This window comes from Nicotiana tomentosiformis, chromosome 2, assembly GCF_000390325.3.
Source record: "Nicotiana tomentosiformis chromosome 2, ASM39032v3, whole genome shotgun sequence".
Taxonomy (NCBI): Eukaryota; Viridiplantae; Streptophyta; class Magnoliopsida; order Solanales; family Solanaceae; genus Nicotiana; species Nicotiana tomentosiformis.
In genome coordinates this window covers 131326284-131341301 of record NC_090813.1, presented here as the reverse complement: position 1 = coordinate 131341301, position 15018 = coordinate 131326284, and the positions used below count along the sequence as shown (strand labels likewise).

Genomic DNA, 15018 nt, shown 5'->3' with positions numbered 1-15018 from the left:
ATCAAGTAAATCTTACAATTGCTCCTTCAATTCCTTCAACTCCGGCGGGGCCATACAGAATGGCAGAAAAGAAATAAGCTGAGTGTCCGGAGCCAAATCAATACAGAAATGGGTGGCATCCCCAATAGATCTACAGGAAACACCTCTGGAAACTCACAAACAACTGGTACTGAATCCATGGAGGGAACCTCCTCAGTAGAATCACGAACATAGGCCTAATAAGCTAGACATCCCTTCTTGACAATACGTCGAGCATTCACATAATAAATAACTCTACTGGTAGAGTGCCAGGAGTCCCTCTCCACTCTAATTGAGGCAACCCCGGCATGGCTAAGGTCACCATCTTGGCTTGAGAGTCTAATACAGCATGATAAGATGACAACCAATCCATACCCAAGATAACATCAAAGACCACAATATCAAGAAGTAGAAGATCTATGCTAGTCTCAAAACTACCATTAGAAACCACACACTAGCGATAAACATGATCTACAATAATAGAATCTCCCACAGGTATGGAAACATACACAGGAGCACTCAAAGAATCACGACGCACAACCAGAAATAAAGCAATATAGGATGACACATAGGAACAAGTAGATCTCGGATCAAATAAAAAATGAGGCATCTCTATGGAAAACTAGATCAATACTTGTTATAACGACGCCAGATGGCTCGGCCTCAATCCTGGATGGGAAAGCATCACATCGGGGTTGGCCCCCACCACTCTAAACCACGTCTCTTAGATAGCCTCTAGCTGGCTAGCCTCCATCTCTAACAGCCTGACCTCTACCTCTGGCTGCTGATCCCTACCTCTAGCTAGCTACGCGGGCGATGTGGCAACTAGTGCCAGTATGATGGCTCGAAAACCCTGCTGAGATTTGCTGCTCTCCAATCTATGGAAATACCTCTCGATGTGATCTATGCCCCCACACTCAAAGCAACCCCTTAACTGCTGAAGCTGCTGAAATGAGGACTGACCCTGACTATCCGAATAGCCGTTGTAGTAACTCTAAAGTGGTGGTGCACTGATAGGAGTTAAATGTGCACTTAATGCTGACTGCTTAGGACAAGACCCGTAAGAACCACGACCGCCCGATTACCATGGGATACTTGAAGAGTTGATTGAAATGGCCTAGGAGGATGGCCTCTACCAAAAACATCCCTGCCTCTTATCTGAATCCATCCCCCTTTCCGAAGAAAAAACCAACTTGATCCGTCTAGCATTATCCACAGCCATCTGGAAAGAAATGTCACTCCCAGTCTCTTTGGCCATCTGAAGACTGATAGTGTAAGTGAGCCCGTCAACAAATCTCTTCACTCTCTCCCTCTCAGTAGGAATCAAGATGGTGGCGTGGCAAGCTAGGTCCACAAATCGAGTCTCATACTGGCTGACTGTCATACTACCCTACTAAAGAAGCACGAACAACCTGCGGTACTCCTCTCTCAGAGTGACAACAATGAACTTCTCTAGAAATAGTTGTGAGAACTGATCCCAGATAAGTGCAGGTGACCCAGCTGGTCTAGACAATATATAATCTCTCCACCATCAGCGGGAAGAACCAGTCACCTAAAATGTGGAAAACATTGACCTCGTTGGTCTCAACTATACCCATGTTCATCAGCACCTCGTGATAACTGTCCAGAAAATACTGTGGGTCCTCAGAAGGTGCGCCACTGAAGTGAATTATAAAGAGCTCGGTAAACTTATCCAACCTCAACATAGCCTCAGAAGACAAATGAGCTGATCACCGGCCTGTACCGCAACAACAGGCTGGATCACCCCAACTGGCTGGGCTGCTAGAGTCTGATACTAGGGAGCCACCTGCTCCGAGGTTTGAGTAGCGGGAGTCTATACCCCTCCCCTAGCTTGAGAGATGGTTGTTTCCACCGAGAATGTGCCGGTTTGGGCCACACTCTCCATAAGGCCCACCAAACGGACTAGGGCATCCTGAAGCACTGGAGTGGCTATGAATCCCTCCAGGACTTGAGCTGGTCCGACGTGTACAGTCGGAGCTGGGCTTCCTCGTTAAACTCTATATGAGGCTACACTGCGGGTGCTGTTGCTCGAGATCTAGGTTGAGCTCTTCCTCTGCCTCTGCCTCTGGCGCGACCTCGACCTCTGCCTCAGGTCGTAGATGCCACCGGGGGCTCTGGCTCCTACCCCGCTATTGATGTCGTGAGTTTTCTCGCCATTTGTGAGAGAATAAGATGGCCTCTAGCTGGCTAGCCCCCATCTCTAACTGTCTGACCTCTACCTCTAGTTGACTGACCCTTGCCTCTAGCTGGCTTCGCGGGCGATGGGGCAACCAGTGCGAGTATGATGGCACGAGAACCCTGCTGAGATCTATTGCTCGCCAGTCTAGGGAAATACCTCTGGATGTGATCTATGCCCCCACACTCAAAGCAACCTCCCGGCTGCTAAAATACGGACTGACCCTGACGGCTCAAATAGCTGATGTAGTAACTATAGAGTAGTGGTGCACTGATAGGAGCTGAATATATACTGAATGTTGGCTACTCAGGATGAGACACATATAAACCACGACCGCCCGAAGTACCGTGGGCTACCTGAAGAACTGACTGAAATGGCCTAGAAGGATGGCCTCTACCAAAAGAACCCCTGCCTCTAGATGAGGCACCACTGAACCCACCGAATTGACGAGGCCTCTTATCTGACACCGGCCCCCTCTCCTGATCACGAACCGACTCGATCTGTCTAGCATTATGCACAGCCGTCTAGAAAGAAATATCACTCCCAGTCTCCTTGGCCATCTGAAGCTTGATAGTGTAAGTGATCCCGTCAATAAATCTCCTCACTCTCTACCTCTCAGTTTGAAGCAAGATGGTGCCGTGGCGAGCTGTATCCCTCTCTCAGAGTGATAGCAATGAACTTCTCTAGAAATAGTTGTAAGAACTGATCCCAGATAAGTGCAGGCGATCCAGCTAATCTAGTAAACATATAATCTCTCCACCATATCCGGGCGGTACCAGTCATCTGAAATACAGCAAAATCGACCCCATTGGTCTCAACTATACCCATGTTCCACAGCACCTCGTGACAACGGTCCAAAAACTCATGTGGGTCCTCAGAAGGTGCATCACAGAAGTGAATTGGAAAGGGCTCAGTAAACTTATCCAACCTCAACATAGCATGAGAAGACAAAGTGGGCCGATAATCGGCCTGTGCCACAACAACTAGATGGACCACCCCAACTGGCTATGCTGTTGGGGTCTGATACTGGGAAGCCACCTACTTTGGGATGTGAGTAGCGGGAGTCTTTACTCCTCCCCTAGCCCGAGAGACGGCTGGTGCCACCAGGAATGTGCTGGTCTGCACCACACTCTCCATAAGGCCCACCAAACGGACTAGGGCATCCCGAAGCACTAGAGTGGCTATGAATCAGTCCGGGACCTGAGCTGGTCCGACGGGTACGGTCTGAGCTGGGCTTCCTCATTAAAATCTACCTGAGGCTCCACTATGGGTGTTGTTTCTCGAGCTCTAGGTTGAGCTCTGGTACGACCTTAACCTCGACCTCTACCCCAGGTCGTAGCTTCCATTGGGGGCACTGACTCCTGCCCCGCTACTGATGTCGTGCGTTTTCTCGCCATCTGTGAGAGAATAAGAATGGAATGGTTCATTCATCAACGATAGAATAAAATCGCACGACAGAGTAAAAAAGAAGTGATATTTTTCCTAAACTTCATAGCCTCTGAAATATAAGATAATAAATGACAAAATTCAAATACAACCCCAGATCTAGTGTCACGAATATATGAGCGTCTATGATACTACAAATCATGGTCTGAAATAAACATAATTGTCTGAATCAAAGGAACAACTAAAAGAAGTAGAAGGGGACTTCAGATTTGCGGATGTCCTACAGCTATACCTCAACTCTCCTCTGGGTAGATGGATCCGAGCAAGTCTACGGTACGTCGTTAAGACCAACTTCGGTATCTGCACAAGAATTGCAGAGTGTAATATGAGTACAACTGACCCCAGGTACTCTGTAAGTATCGAGCCTAACCTCGACGAAGTAGTGACGAGGCTAAGCCGGATCACTTACATTAACCTGTACGCAATAATTATAATAATAACAGAAAGACAGGAATAGAAGTAAAGCAGGTAACTCACATCAACGAAACTCAAATCAACCACGAGAGAGTCCCGAATAACCAGGCATATAGCTCATCTCAACAACCGAGGCCAATTCAAAAATCACAACAAATATAACTTTCATCAACATATTGTGGCGTGCAACCCGATCCAACAACATAAACTTTAAATAAATCCGTTGTGGCACGCAACCCGACCCCTCCTTATAGTCATCTGTCGATATCATAGTCCATCCTTATTCTGGCTTTTCAATTCATATCTTTTCAATCTCCGTTGCGGCGTGCAACCCACTCCCCAAACAATGTAAATTAACAATAGTAACTCAATAACTAAGATTTACAAGAAATCATACATCAAGAGAAAAATGTACGAGCAATGGAGAATAACATGATAATCAAGAGGCTCGAACTACTCGGATGTCTCAACTTTACCAACTCAACGGTATCTACTTTTAACAATACGTATAAGTAAAACTACTTCAATGAAACCAACAAATAATATGAAACTATAAGGCAACAAGACATAAGACAATTTAGATTTATGAGGGAAACAAATCGAGACAAGTAGTAAATAAGTATGGAATCAGGGAGGGGATGGACATTTTAATACAAGAAATACTAAATGGCAAGTAGCAATTATGGTATGGAAGTCAAATAAGCATGTAGTAATTAAGGCATGGAGACAAGACATAATATTAAGTAATGAAGATAGGGAAGACAAGCAATGTAACGATTAAGTCATGGAACAAGGTAATTAATAAAATATGGAAAAGCACGTAGACACGTAATTTGATGGCGTATATACACTCGTCACCTTGCATATACGTTGTTACATATGTAATTCACATAGCACATAGCTCAAGAGTTCCTAATTCCCTTAAATCAAGGTTAGATCCAATACTTACCTCACTCCGCAATTAACTCAAAGTTCAACCACGGTCTTGCCTCCAAACCGAACAAATCTAGCAAATTATTAACCAAACGATTCAAAATAAGCCTTAAAAACTACCCATGGATAAAAAAGGTTTAATTTAGATCATTGTTGAAAACGTCAATAAAAGTTAACCCCGGCTCGCTTGGTCAAAACCAAAATTCGGACCAAAACCCGAACACCCGTTCACCCCCAAGCTCGGTTATCTAATTAGTTTCAAAATCCGACCTCAATTCGAGGTGTAAATCTCAAATTTATAAAAATTTCTAATTCTACCAAAATTCCTAATTTCTACCGTGAAAATATTAGATTTGATGTTGAAAACCTATGAAATGTAATGGGTAATTGAAAAGAAATGGATTAAAGTCACTTACCAATGAATTTAGGAAGAAAATCTCTTGGGAAAATCGCTTCTAGGGTGTTTAGGGTTGAGAGTTTGAAAAAAATGAGCTAATTCCCGTTTTCCCCCTCTTTTATCCAGTTGGAATTATCGCAATTGTGATACATAGTTCGCAATTGCGATGATCGCAAAAGCAATCAACCCTTTGCAAATGCGAAAAAGCCACTTAGCCTATTGTTGTCGCAAATGTGACAATTTTGTTGCAAATGTGAAATTCACCTGAGCCCTCGGGGCTCCAAACCAAACATGCACACAAGTCTAAAAATATCATATAGCCTCGCTTGTGCGATCAAAACATCAAAATAACACCTAGAACTATGAATCGAACACCAAAACAGATGAAATTTTTCAATGAAACTTAACAACATGCAATTTTTCAACCGGACGCCCGAATTATATCAAATCAATTCCGTTTTGCCCTAAATTTTGTATACAAGTCATAAATACTGTAATGGATTTATATCAAGTTCCAGAGCCAAAATTCGAACCCGGAAGAAACAAAGTCAACTTACGGTCAACCTTGGAAATTCTTTAAACCTTTAGATTTCTAGTTTTCAACAAATTGCGTTAATTCAAGTTAGAGACTTTCGAATTCGATTCCGGGTATACGTTCGAGTCCAAAATCACGATGCGGACCCACCGAAATCGTCAAAATACTAATCTGGGTCTGTTTGCTCAAAATATTGATCTAAGTCAACTCAAATAAATTTAAAGGCACAATTTTATATTTTTCTCAATTTTTCCACATTAAAATCTTTTGGAAGAAGACACGAACTGCGGATACAAATCGAAGAAGGCTTAACGGAGCTAATCGAGGTTTCAAAATACAGAAATAAGGGCTAAAACTGAAAATGACCTATCGGGTCATCACAAAAATGGGGTGGGAAAGGTTGAAAATGGGAAAGGTTGAAAAAGAGTTTTGAAAAATATTTTCCCTTCTCTTGATGTGGAAAATATTTTTCTCCAACTGAAGAAAAATGAGTTCATAAAAAAAAAAATTCAAAATATTTTATCCAACCAAACATGAAAAATTAAAAAATATTTTTCGAAAAACATTTTCCTTCGTACCAAACACACCCAGAGTACCCAAAATTTTGACAATTTAGAGCCCTTTATCATCAAAAGAAAGATCAAAAGGCAGTATGTAATTCTTTAGTAAAATAATCCTTTAGGGAAGGAGGATTTTGGTCATATTGTAAGGTGAATTGGGAATAAAGAACATCATAAGCATTCTGGCCCATAGGATATCTGAGTGCGCTTTTGTATTGCGACAACTTTAATTCCAGAAACCAAAGGCAACTTAGCTAGTTGCGAATGTTATATATTCACATTTCACTACAAGTCAACAAGTTGTAACACCAAAGTAAACCAACAAAATTCACCTTATTAACAATGTCGAATAGTACCACGAGTTTCCTCTATTTTCGTTTCAACAGTTTTAGAAAGTCATTGTCCAAATCTCGTCCATCATTTAATCTGTCAAATGTAAAGAAAACGCCAAGCATGTCGTTGGCTAATTTTCGCCCAAAAGCAGAGGAAATGAGAAGGGTGTTTGACAAATTTGACACTAACAAAGATGGAAAGATCTCACAAGAAGAATACAAATCAGCTATGAAGATGATGGGAAGTGGAGGAAATACGAAAACTTATGACGTTGGCGATGCATTTCAGGCTGCAGATACTGATGGGGATGGATTCATTAATTTTAAGGAGTTCATGAGAGTGCAGAATCTTGAAGGTGGTGTGAATCCAACTGATATTAGAAGCGCTTTCAAGGCATTTGATTTGGATGGTGATGGCAAAATTAGCGCAGAGGAATTGTTGCAGGTTCAACGAATGCTAGGAGAAAAATGTAGCTTGGAGAATTGCAAGAAAATGGTGAGAGGTGTTGATGCTAATGGGGATGGACTTATAGATATGGACGAATTTGTGACCATGATGACGCGCACCATGAAACTAGTCTAGAGTCGAGGGATCGATTCACTCAATGTAGATTGATTTACTTTCTTCTCAGTTGCTTTGTTTGCAAATAAAATATCATGTTTACTGATATTTGAGTTCTTATGCTTATTGAATTTCGAAAAGGACTCGCAAGAAAGATATAAAGGTTCTATTGTAGCAATATCATTTTAAGTTACTATGATTTTATTCTGAACCAGAAGTGATTCCCTTGACTTGCAAAATTAAATAACAAATCTGCCAGTAAATTAGTTTGTCAATGTTTATTGGCCTTAGCAACCAAAAACACAGTGTGAAATCAGGAGCCATAACAATCTTAATTTCCTGCTAATGCAAATAAAGCTGGTCAACTAGGAAAGTAAAAAATCAATGGAGAAATTGCGCGGAAAGATAGAGGAGGGATAAGCAGAACTTGATTCTAAGATCAAGTTGGACCATTTTGGTGAAGTGAGATTTTGTTTGCATTATTGTTCATACTTAAAAAGGTATTCTAGAAAGATTCCATTGTTAACTTACTCCCTCTAATTGGAGTTGGAAAAAAGTTGCAAGAATCAGCATCATTTCAAACCCACAATATGAGAAGAAATTCATATTATTAGGATGATGTTTCCATCATGAATACCCTCATCTTGAATAAAAGTCCAAAAGGAAAAGATGCCTAGCACTTCTAAAGTTAGTGCAAATTTAACAGCGAGTAGAGGATAGAACAAACAAGGCATCATATATATTGTAGAGCTAATAAACTAACGGAGAACAGATGGCAATAATGAGTTGTTTCGAGTTTCCAGTGCAGCAGCCAAATAGAGATATGTCAGTGCAAGAATTCAAGGTGTGGATTAAGCAATTCGACATGGATCATGACAAGCGTATTAGCCGCGAAGAACTAACAGAGGCACTTCAGAGTCTACACATATGGTTCAGCTCATGGAAGGCTCGTCAAGTTATGAAAATTGCTGATACTGACCATACAGGTTTCATTGATAACAGGAAAGAAGTGGAGAAACTGGTAAACTATGCCCAACAACGTTTACACATGAAAATCCATCAAAGTTAATTAGTTGTGAATATTTCTATGGCTCCTAGTTATTAATGCTTCTCCGATCCTTTGATGGGATTGTGTTGTCATTGTGTTTTTTTTCTTCCTTTTTTCCCCTTAAGCATGATCGGTATAGAAATTCACTTGCCAGCTCAACAAAGTTCTTCCTGGATAGCTTCATTGAGGGATAAAACGTTTCCTATCAAGAAAACTCCATTTGGAGGGCTCGAATAAAACTCAAATCACTAATTAAAGGTCGAGGGATCCTAACCATCATATCACAGTTCTCTTTCTCTGTGTAGCGTTGTTGCTCGTTTTGTACATCAATAAAGTGACAAATTGTACTAGTTAATTAAATGACACGATTATAGCAATGACCATGCGAAGTAATAGTTAAAGTTTACCGTTTTAAATTTCTTGTTTGTTGGTTTTCTTTTCTACATGTATTTCTCTCGATCAATTGAAAAGTAAAAGTTATACATAAAAGGAAGTTTAACATATTTTTACAAGTACTCTGACATTGATGAAGTTTTAACATAATTTTACAAGTACTCTAACATTGATGTAAGCAAAATTACATAAATTGGAACTACATATATACCACCAAAATTAAGGAGCATTAAAGCTTGGATTGTAGATGTTGCACCGAGGCATCCTTTAGTAAAGAATGTCTTATAATTTTCTCAAAAAATTATGTATTTATACAATAGACTGATACCACAGGAAAATAATACTATAAAGTAAATATTGACTAGGTACAAGAATTAAATTCGTAAAATTACCAAAGTATATAACACAAACTCACTTATAATCAAATTTTTATTATAGGCCGACACTGCTTGCGGTTTTCTTGGCTTATTACCCCGGAATATAACCATTGACCTCCATTTTTGTGGCTCTTCCAACTTAAACAGTTAGGAAAGTATAAACTCCTAAAACTTTAATCTTAGTGTGCCATGAAAATATTTGATCTCGAATAAATAAACTCAATCTGTAATATAAAAATGGTACAGTTCAAACTAAGGCTTCCAAATATAGATAACTCCAGTCTCCAAACATGTTTCTTATTAAGAGGTTCCAACAAGTATATATGTATTGGTATCGGAACTATAGCTGATTTAATACGCTTAAATTGATTAGTTTTTCATTTCCGTCCTCTACACACTACAATAAGAAACAGTTTTGATGCTGAAATTTTTGATGAAATTGTATTTAATTGACAGAAGCTGAAATAGTTGGGTGCTACACCTGGATGGAAGTTTTGATGTATCTTTTAGAGTATAAAAGGGTGCAGAACTTTCACCGTCTTGAATTGATTGATCAATAAAACCAAGAAAATGAATATAGTTGGTAATTGTCCGCTTTGAGATGATCTTTGAACTTAATTAGTTGTTTTATTGCTAAAACAGTGGCAATTGGAAGCGAACAATCCTAGTTATTAGTTGATGTATTTGCTACCATGGCTAAAAAGACTCAATTAGTAAATAATTTTCACTCAATTGATTATGTCTGATACAACCTTGTTATTGTCACTTTTCTATCAGTTAGTTTTACTTTGAATATCTCTTAATTGCTATTGAGAAGTTAGAGTTCAAACTATCAGTCCCAGAATGTTGGAATACTTGCATTTTATGAAGTGTGATTGGTAGGTTTTTTCTAAAGTTCTAGGACACACTACATTTGTTTTAGATCTATAAGAAGTTTAAAACATCGGACAAATTCCATCTTTCCTGCTCTTTTATTCTTTCTCGCCATATTTAGTAAAACCTAGAACAACCATAAGAACAAGACTATAATGTCACTGTAATACTATGGCTGTCCAACGGGACGGGACGACATTTAGCCAGGACGGTGGCGGGACGGGACGAAATGGGACGGGACAAACGGGACGAAACAGTAGGCCCATCCCGTCCCGCTAACAAACGGGACGGGACGGGACGGATGGTAGGCTCATCCCGTCCCGCTAACAAACGAAATGGGACGGGACGGGACGGGTTCGCGGGCCTTAAGTGTCATTTTTAAAAAAATTATTTAAGCATTGAGTTTGACAACGGATATTCTTTTGGCAATGACTAAGTTTTTAAAGTTCGCAACATCTAGTTTTTTGACTTATTCAATAAATTTAAAAATTAAACAAAAATTAGGAAACTAGCACAAACATCTTTTGGAACTTTTCTATATGGAAGGTTAGCACTAGCACATTGTTGAGCAAATTCACGAATTCTACTCGCTTTATTAGCCCGAAAAATATTGCCGCAAGCATGTTGTACTTTACTACAAGCATCAGAAAATAAATTAATACCATCTTTTACAACCAAGTTAAAAATATGGCATGCAAATCTAACATGAAAAATTGCCGGATTAATTAGACAAAATCTAGTTCTTAAGCTAGTTGCTGCAGTTGTGTTAGCAGAAGCATTATCTAAGGTGATAGTTACAACTTTAACAATGAGTCCATAAAAATCAAGTATTTGTAGAACAGTAGTTGCAATATATGCTCCAGTGTGTTTTGAATCAATAAATTTATAACCAATAATACGTTTTTGCATGTTCAAGTGATGATCAACCCAATGACATATAACAGTTAAATAATCACAACCATTAGGACTACGACCTATATCAGATGTGATAGACACTTTACAATCTAAGTGAAAAAATACACAACGAATATACTGAAGATATTCGGTTTGAAATTTAAAAACATCATTTCTAACTGTAGTATTAGGAAAACCTTGAAAAGAAGGATTATAAGTTTCTTGTATATAATGAATAAAAGCAGGGTGAGAAGGAAAAGTAAAAGGTAAACCACATACAACTACCATTTTTGCTAAGTTCTCACGATCTCTATCTTTGTTATATGGGCGTAAAATCGTACCAGAAGCAGGGTTAAGCTGTTGTTGTAAAAAATTAGAACCCCCGCCAGATATACTAGGAGTGCTAGTACAAGTGCTAGGATCCGGTATTTGCCCGGCTTTTATTTTAGCTTGTATCCATAAAGCTTTGTAGTCCCTACCTAAATACCTAGATAAACCCCCCGTCCCACCACTTTTGGTGTGCACAAATCGTTGCTTATATATTTCACATGTAGCACGTTGATTGACTTTATCATGTTTAAAAAATTTCCATACAAGTGATGTTTTGGGACGTTCACCCTTAGGCTTACCCCTTACAGGAGGTACAGGGGGTAAAGCTCCAGATCTAGATTGACTCTGAGTTGGAGCTTGTGTTGTGGGACTAGTGGGTGTTTCATCTAATTCTTCTTCCTCATTTTCTTCATCCTCATTTTCTTCATCCTCAATAAAATTATCCTTGCCAAATTGTCTTTGTAAAGTTTCATGATCTAGTTGTTCTCCGAAATTAATATTATAACATGCGGGGGGTTGGAAAAATGAAGTTTTATCAACATGAGTCATTTCATCTATATGTTTTTAATTATAGGAGAAGGGCTACGATTAGGACTAGGATTAGGATTACTACTACTTTCACCTTTACTACTTTTTTTACTAGTTTTTTTAAATACGCCAAATATATTTTTAGGTGCCATAATTTAAATACGAAATTAAATTTAAAAAGTTAACACAAAAATTAAAAACACAAATGAAATACGAAAATAGAACACGTAAAGTAAACACAAAAATTAAGCACTAAAATAATGCGCAAAAAGTATATATTAAAATTAGGAGATGGAACGAGTGCACCGTGATTAAATATTGAAACTTGAAGAAATTGCCCAAACTATTGCTTCAAATACTTGATAAATTAATTTGAAGCTTGAAAGTTACTTCAAATATTTGTCCAAATACTTGAAACTTATCACTTGATTGCGAGAAAATTGAGAGAATAATATAGATAGAATGAAAGGGATTCGAGAGAGAATAATTTATTTTTGTGGGAAGAAATGAAGAAGGATTGGGGTATTTATAGTAGAAAATATGGCCAAAGTATAATTTAATAAACTTAGGGATTATATTAAAAGTTTGGGGGTAGGGGGTGTTTTGGTGGGAGTGGGGGCCAAATATGGCCTTTCTGGCCGTTGGGAACGGCTATTTTTGCAATTATAGCCGTTGCCCAACGGCTATAATTATTAAAAAAAAAAAGGGACGCGGGATGGGACGGGACGGGACAGGTGGGACGGGACGGGCGGGACGGAACAGACGGGATGGGCGGGACGGGATAAGACGAAACGGGACAAAATGGGATGAGATAAACGGGACGAAATGGCCATCCCGTCCCATCCCGTGTCCCGATCGCGATCGCGAATGGTTTTCTGCGATTGCGAAGGGCAAATTTTGGGCTGGAAGTTTTTGTACTTCGCGATCGCGAAGAGTAAATGCCTGGACATAAGCTATATTTTGAGGTTTCGGCCATTTTAACACATTTGAAGCTATGGAGCTCGGATTGAAGCAATTTTTGAGGCGATTTTCATCATATGGATTGGCGTAAGTGATTCTAACTCGGTTTTGGTTAAATTATACGAATCAATTGTTATTTTTATAATATATTAGTATTTTGGGGTGAAAATAGTAGAAAATTTGATAGACTTTAATTTGAAGATTTGAGGGTCGAGTTGATGTCATTAGTATGGTTGGACTCGTGGTTGAATGAGCGTTCATATTTTGTAATTTTTGTCGGGTTCCGAGACGTGGCCCCCACTGGCGATTTTTGAGTTAATTTCGAATTTTTATTGGAAAATTAGTATTTCCTTATGGAATTAATAACAATAATTGGTATTGACTGAATCGAATTAATTGTGTCTAGATTCGAGCCGTTCAGAAGTTGATACGTGCAGAATGGGATTTCTGAAGTATTGTTTAGCTAGCTCGACATTGGATTCGTCTTGTTCGAGGTAAATAACTCTTCTAATCTTGGAGTTGAGGGTATGAATCCTGAGTATACTTATTATGTGAATTGTTTGGAGGTGACGCACATGCTAGGTGACGGGCGTGTGGGCATGCACTATAGAAATTGTGACGTAATTGGTTCCGTAAAATTTTGTAGTCAAATAATCTTGGCATTTTCTATGTAGTTTTATGTGTTAAAGAAATTAAGCTGAGAATCATATTAAAAATCATGTTGAGTCTATGTGCCGGTATTATTGAGACCCACAGAGGTCATATTGCTGTTAAATTATTTATTTAAAATGAAATTTCATACTCAGTCATGTTCATTTATTTCATATCATCTCTCAGTCTCTGTTGCTATTTATTGATTCATCATATCATCATTTTGGGCTAGTTTCATGACATTGTGAGCCCGAGAGACTGGCGAGATTGATGACTGAGTGAGGCCGAGGGCCTGGTTGTGAGGATAATTATGGGATCGGGCTGCACGCCGCAGCAGGCCATATTGGCTTTATATACTTTATTATTATGGGATCGGGCTGCACGCCGTAACAAGCTAGATTGGCTTATTATAGTACGTGAGTTGTCCGTGCGGATCCAGATATTGATACTATAGCATGTAAGTTGTCCGTGCAGCACGTAAGTTGTCCGTACAGATTATAGCGCTTGGGCTGAAGGAGGCCTTCCGGAGTCTGTATACACCCCCAGTGAGCGCAGATACCTATTGAGTGCGAGTGCCGAGCGATTGGGAGGATTGAGTGACTGTGAGGACTGAGTGATGGGGAGGACTCGGTGAATTGATACTCTGAGAAGTATGCATATAGTTTTATCAGTGAGATACATTGAATTGACATGCACCCATGACATAGAGACATAGAAATGTATTTTTCTCACGCTGTACGGTATCACATCATTCATGACTTCTCACATATATTGGCCTACGGGCATAGTGATGCATTTTTCCACTGGCTATCTGGAAAGAAAATAAAACATCTTATCATTGTTGAAAGGATTTTTGGGAAAAATTACTGTTTTCAAACTTATTCGTATTTTTGGCAACTTCGGTAAACGACTTGAGACTTTTACTGATACACTTGAAAGGCAGAACTATTTTTGAAAATCATGATTTAGCTGAGCATTTATTGCTTGGGTTACTTCTTTCATTACTTGCTTTATGTGGTTATGAACTGTTGTTGGTTATTGGAGTTAGACTTTGACCTTGGTACAAGCTCGTCATTACTTTCAACCTAAGGTTAGGTTTATTACTTATTGAGTACATGGGTCGGTTGTACTCATACTACACTTCTGCACCTTGCGTGCAGATGTTGGCTGTTGATGTTGCTGCGTTCGTCGGGAGCTGGATCTAAAGGTGTACCTGCATTCCGGTTGTAGCTGCCTCTTGTTCATGGTAGCCTTAGATTCATAAAACTCTGTTTATGTACTTTTCAAACAGATGATGTATTTATTTCATACCATCTTTGTAAACTCTATTCTTAGAAGTTCATGATTTGTACTATTAGTTCTTGGGAAAATGTATTGGTTTCATTTTTTTTTAATTACTTGCCTTATTAAATTCATTGAAATTGGATAGTTGATAATTGGCTTACCTAGCAGGTTGAGTTAGTTGCCATCTCGACTAATCGGATTTTGGGTCGTGACATTAGGCCGCCAATCTTCTTGAGCCGCCCCTCAATAGATGTATGTACATCTGCCTGCTTTATAGTGCTCATAT

At 39.2% G+C, this 15018-nt stretch overlaps 1 protein-coding gene across 1 annotated transcript; it reads left to right on the top strand.

Annotated features, from left to right (window-relative positions):
* The first annotated feature begins 6745 nt into the window (after positions 1 to 6745).
* On the top strand, positions 6746 to 8819 carry LOC104108035 (calmodulin-like protein 30). Its single transcript, XM_009616991.4, has one exon. It carries the CDS (start codon positions 6843 to 6845, stop codon positions 7413 to 7415), a length of 573 nt encoding a protein of 190 aa, XP_009615286.2. The 5' UTR covers positions 6746 to 6842; the 3' UTR covers positions 7416 to 8819.
* The last annotated feature ends 6199 nt before the right edge of the window (positions 8820 to 15018 follow it).

Coding starts and splice junctions, on each gene's coding strand:
- LOC104108035 (XM_009616991.4), top strand. CDS start 6,843: ATGTCGAATAGTACCACGAGTTTCCTCTATTTTCGTTTCAACAGTTTT.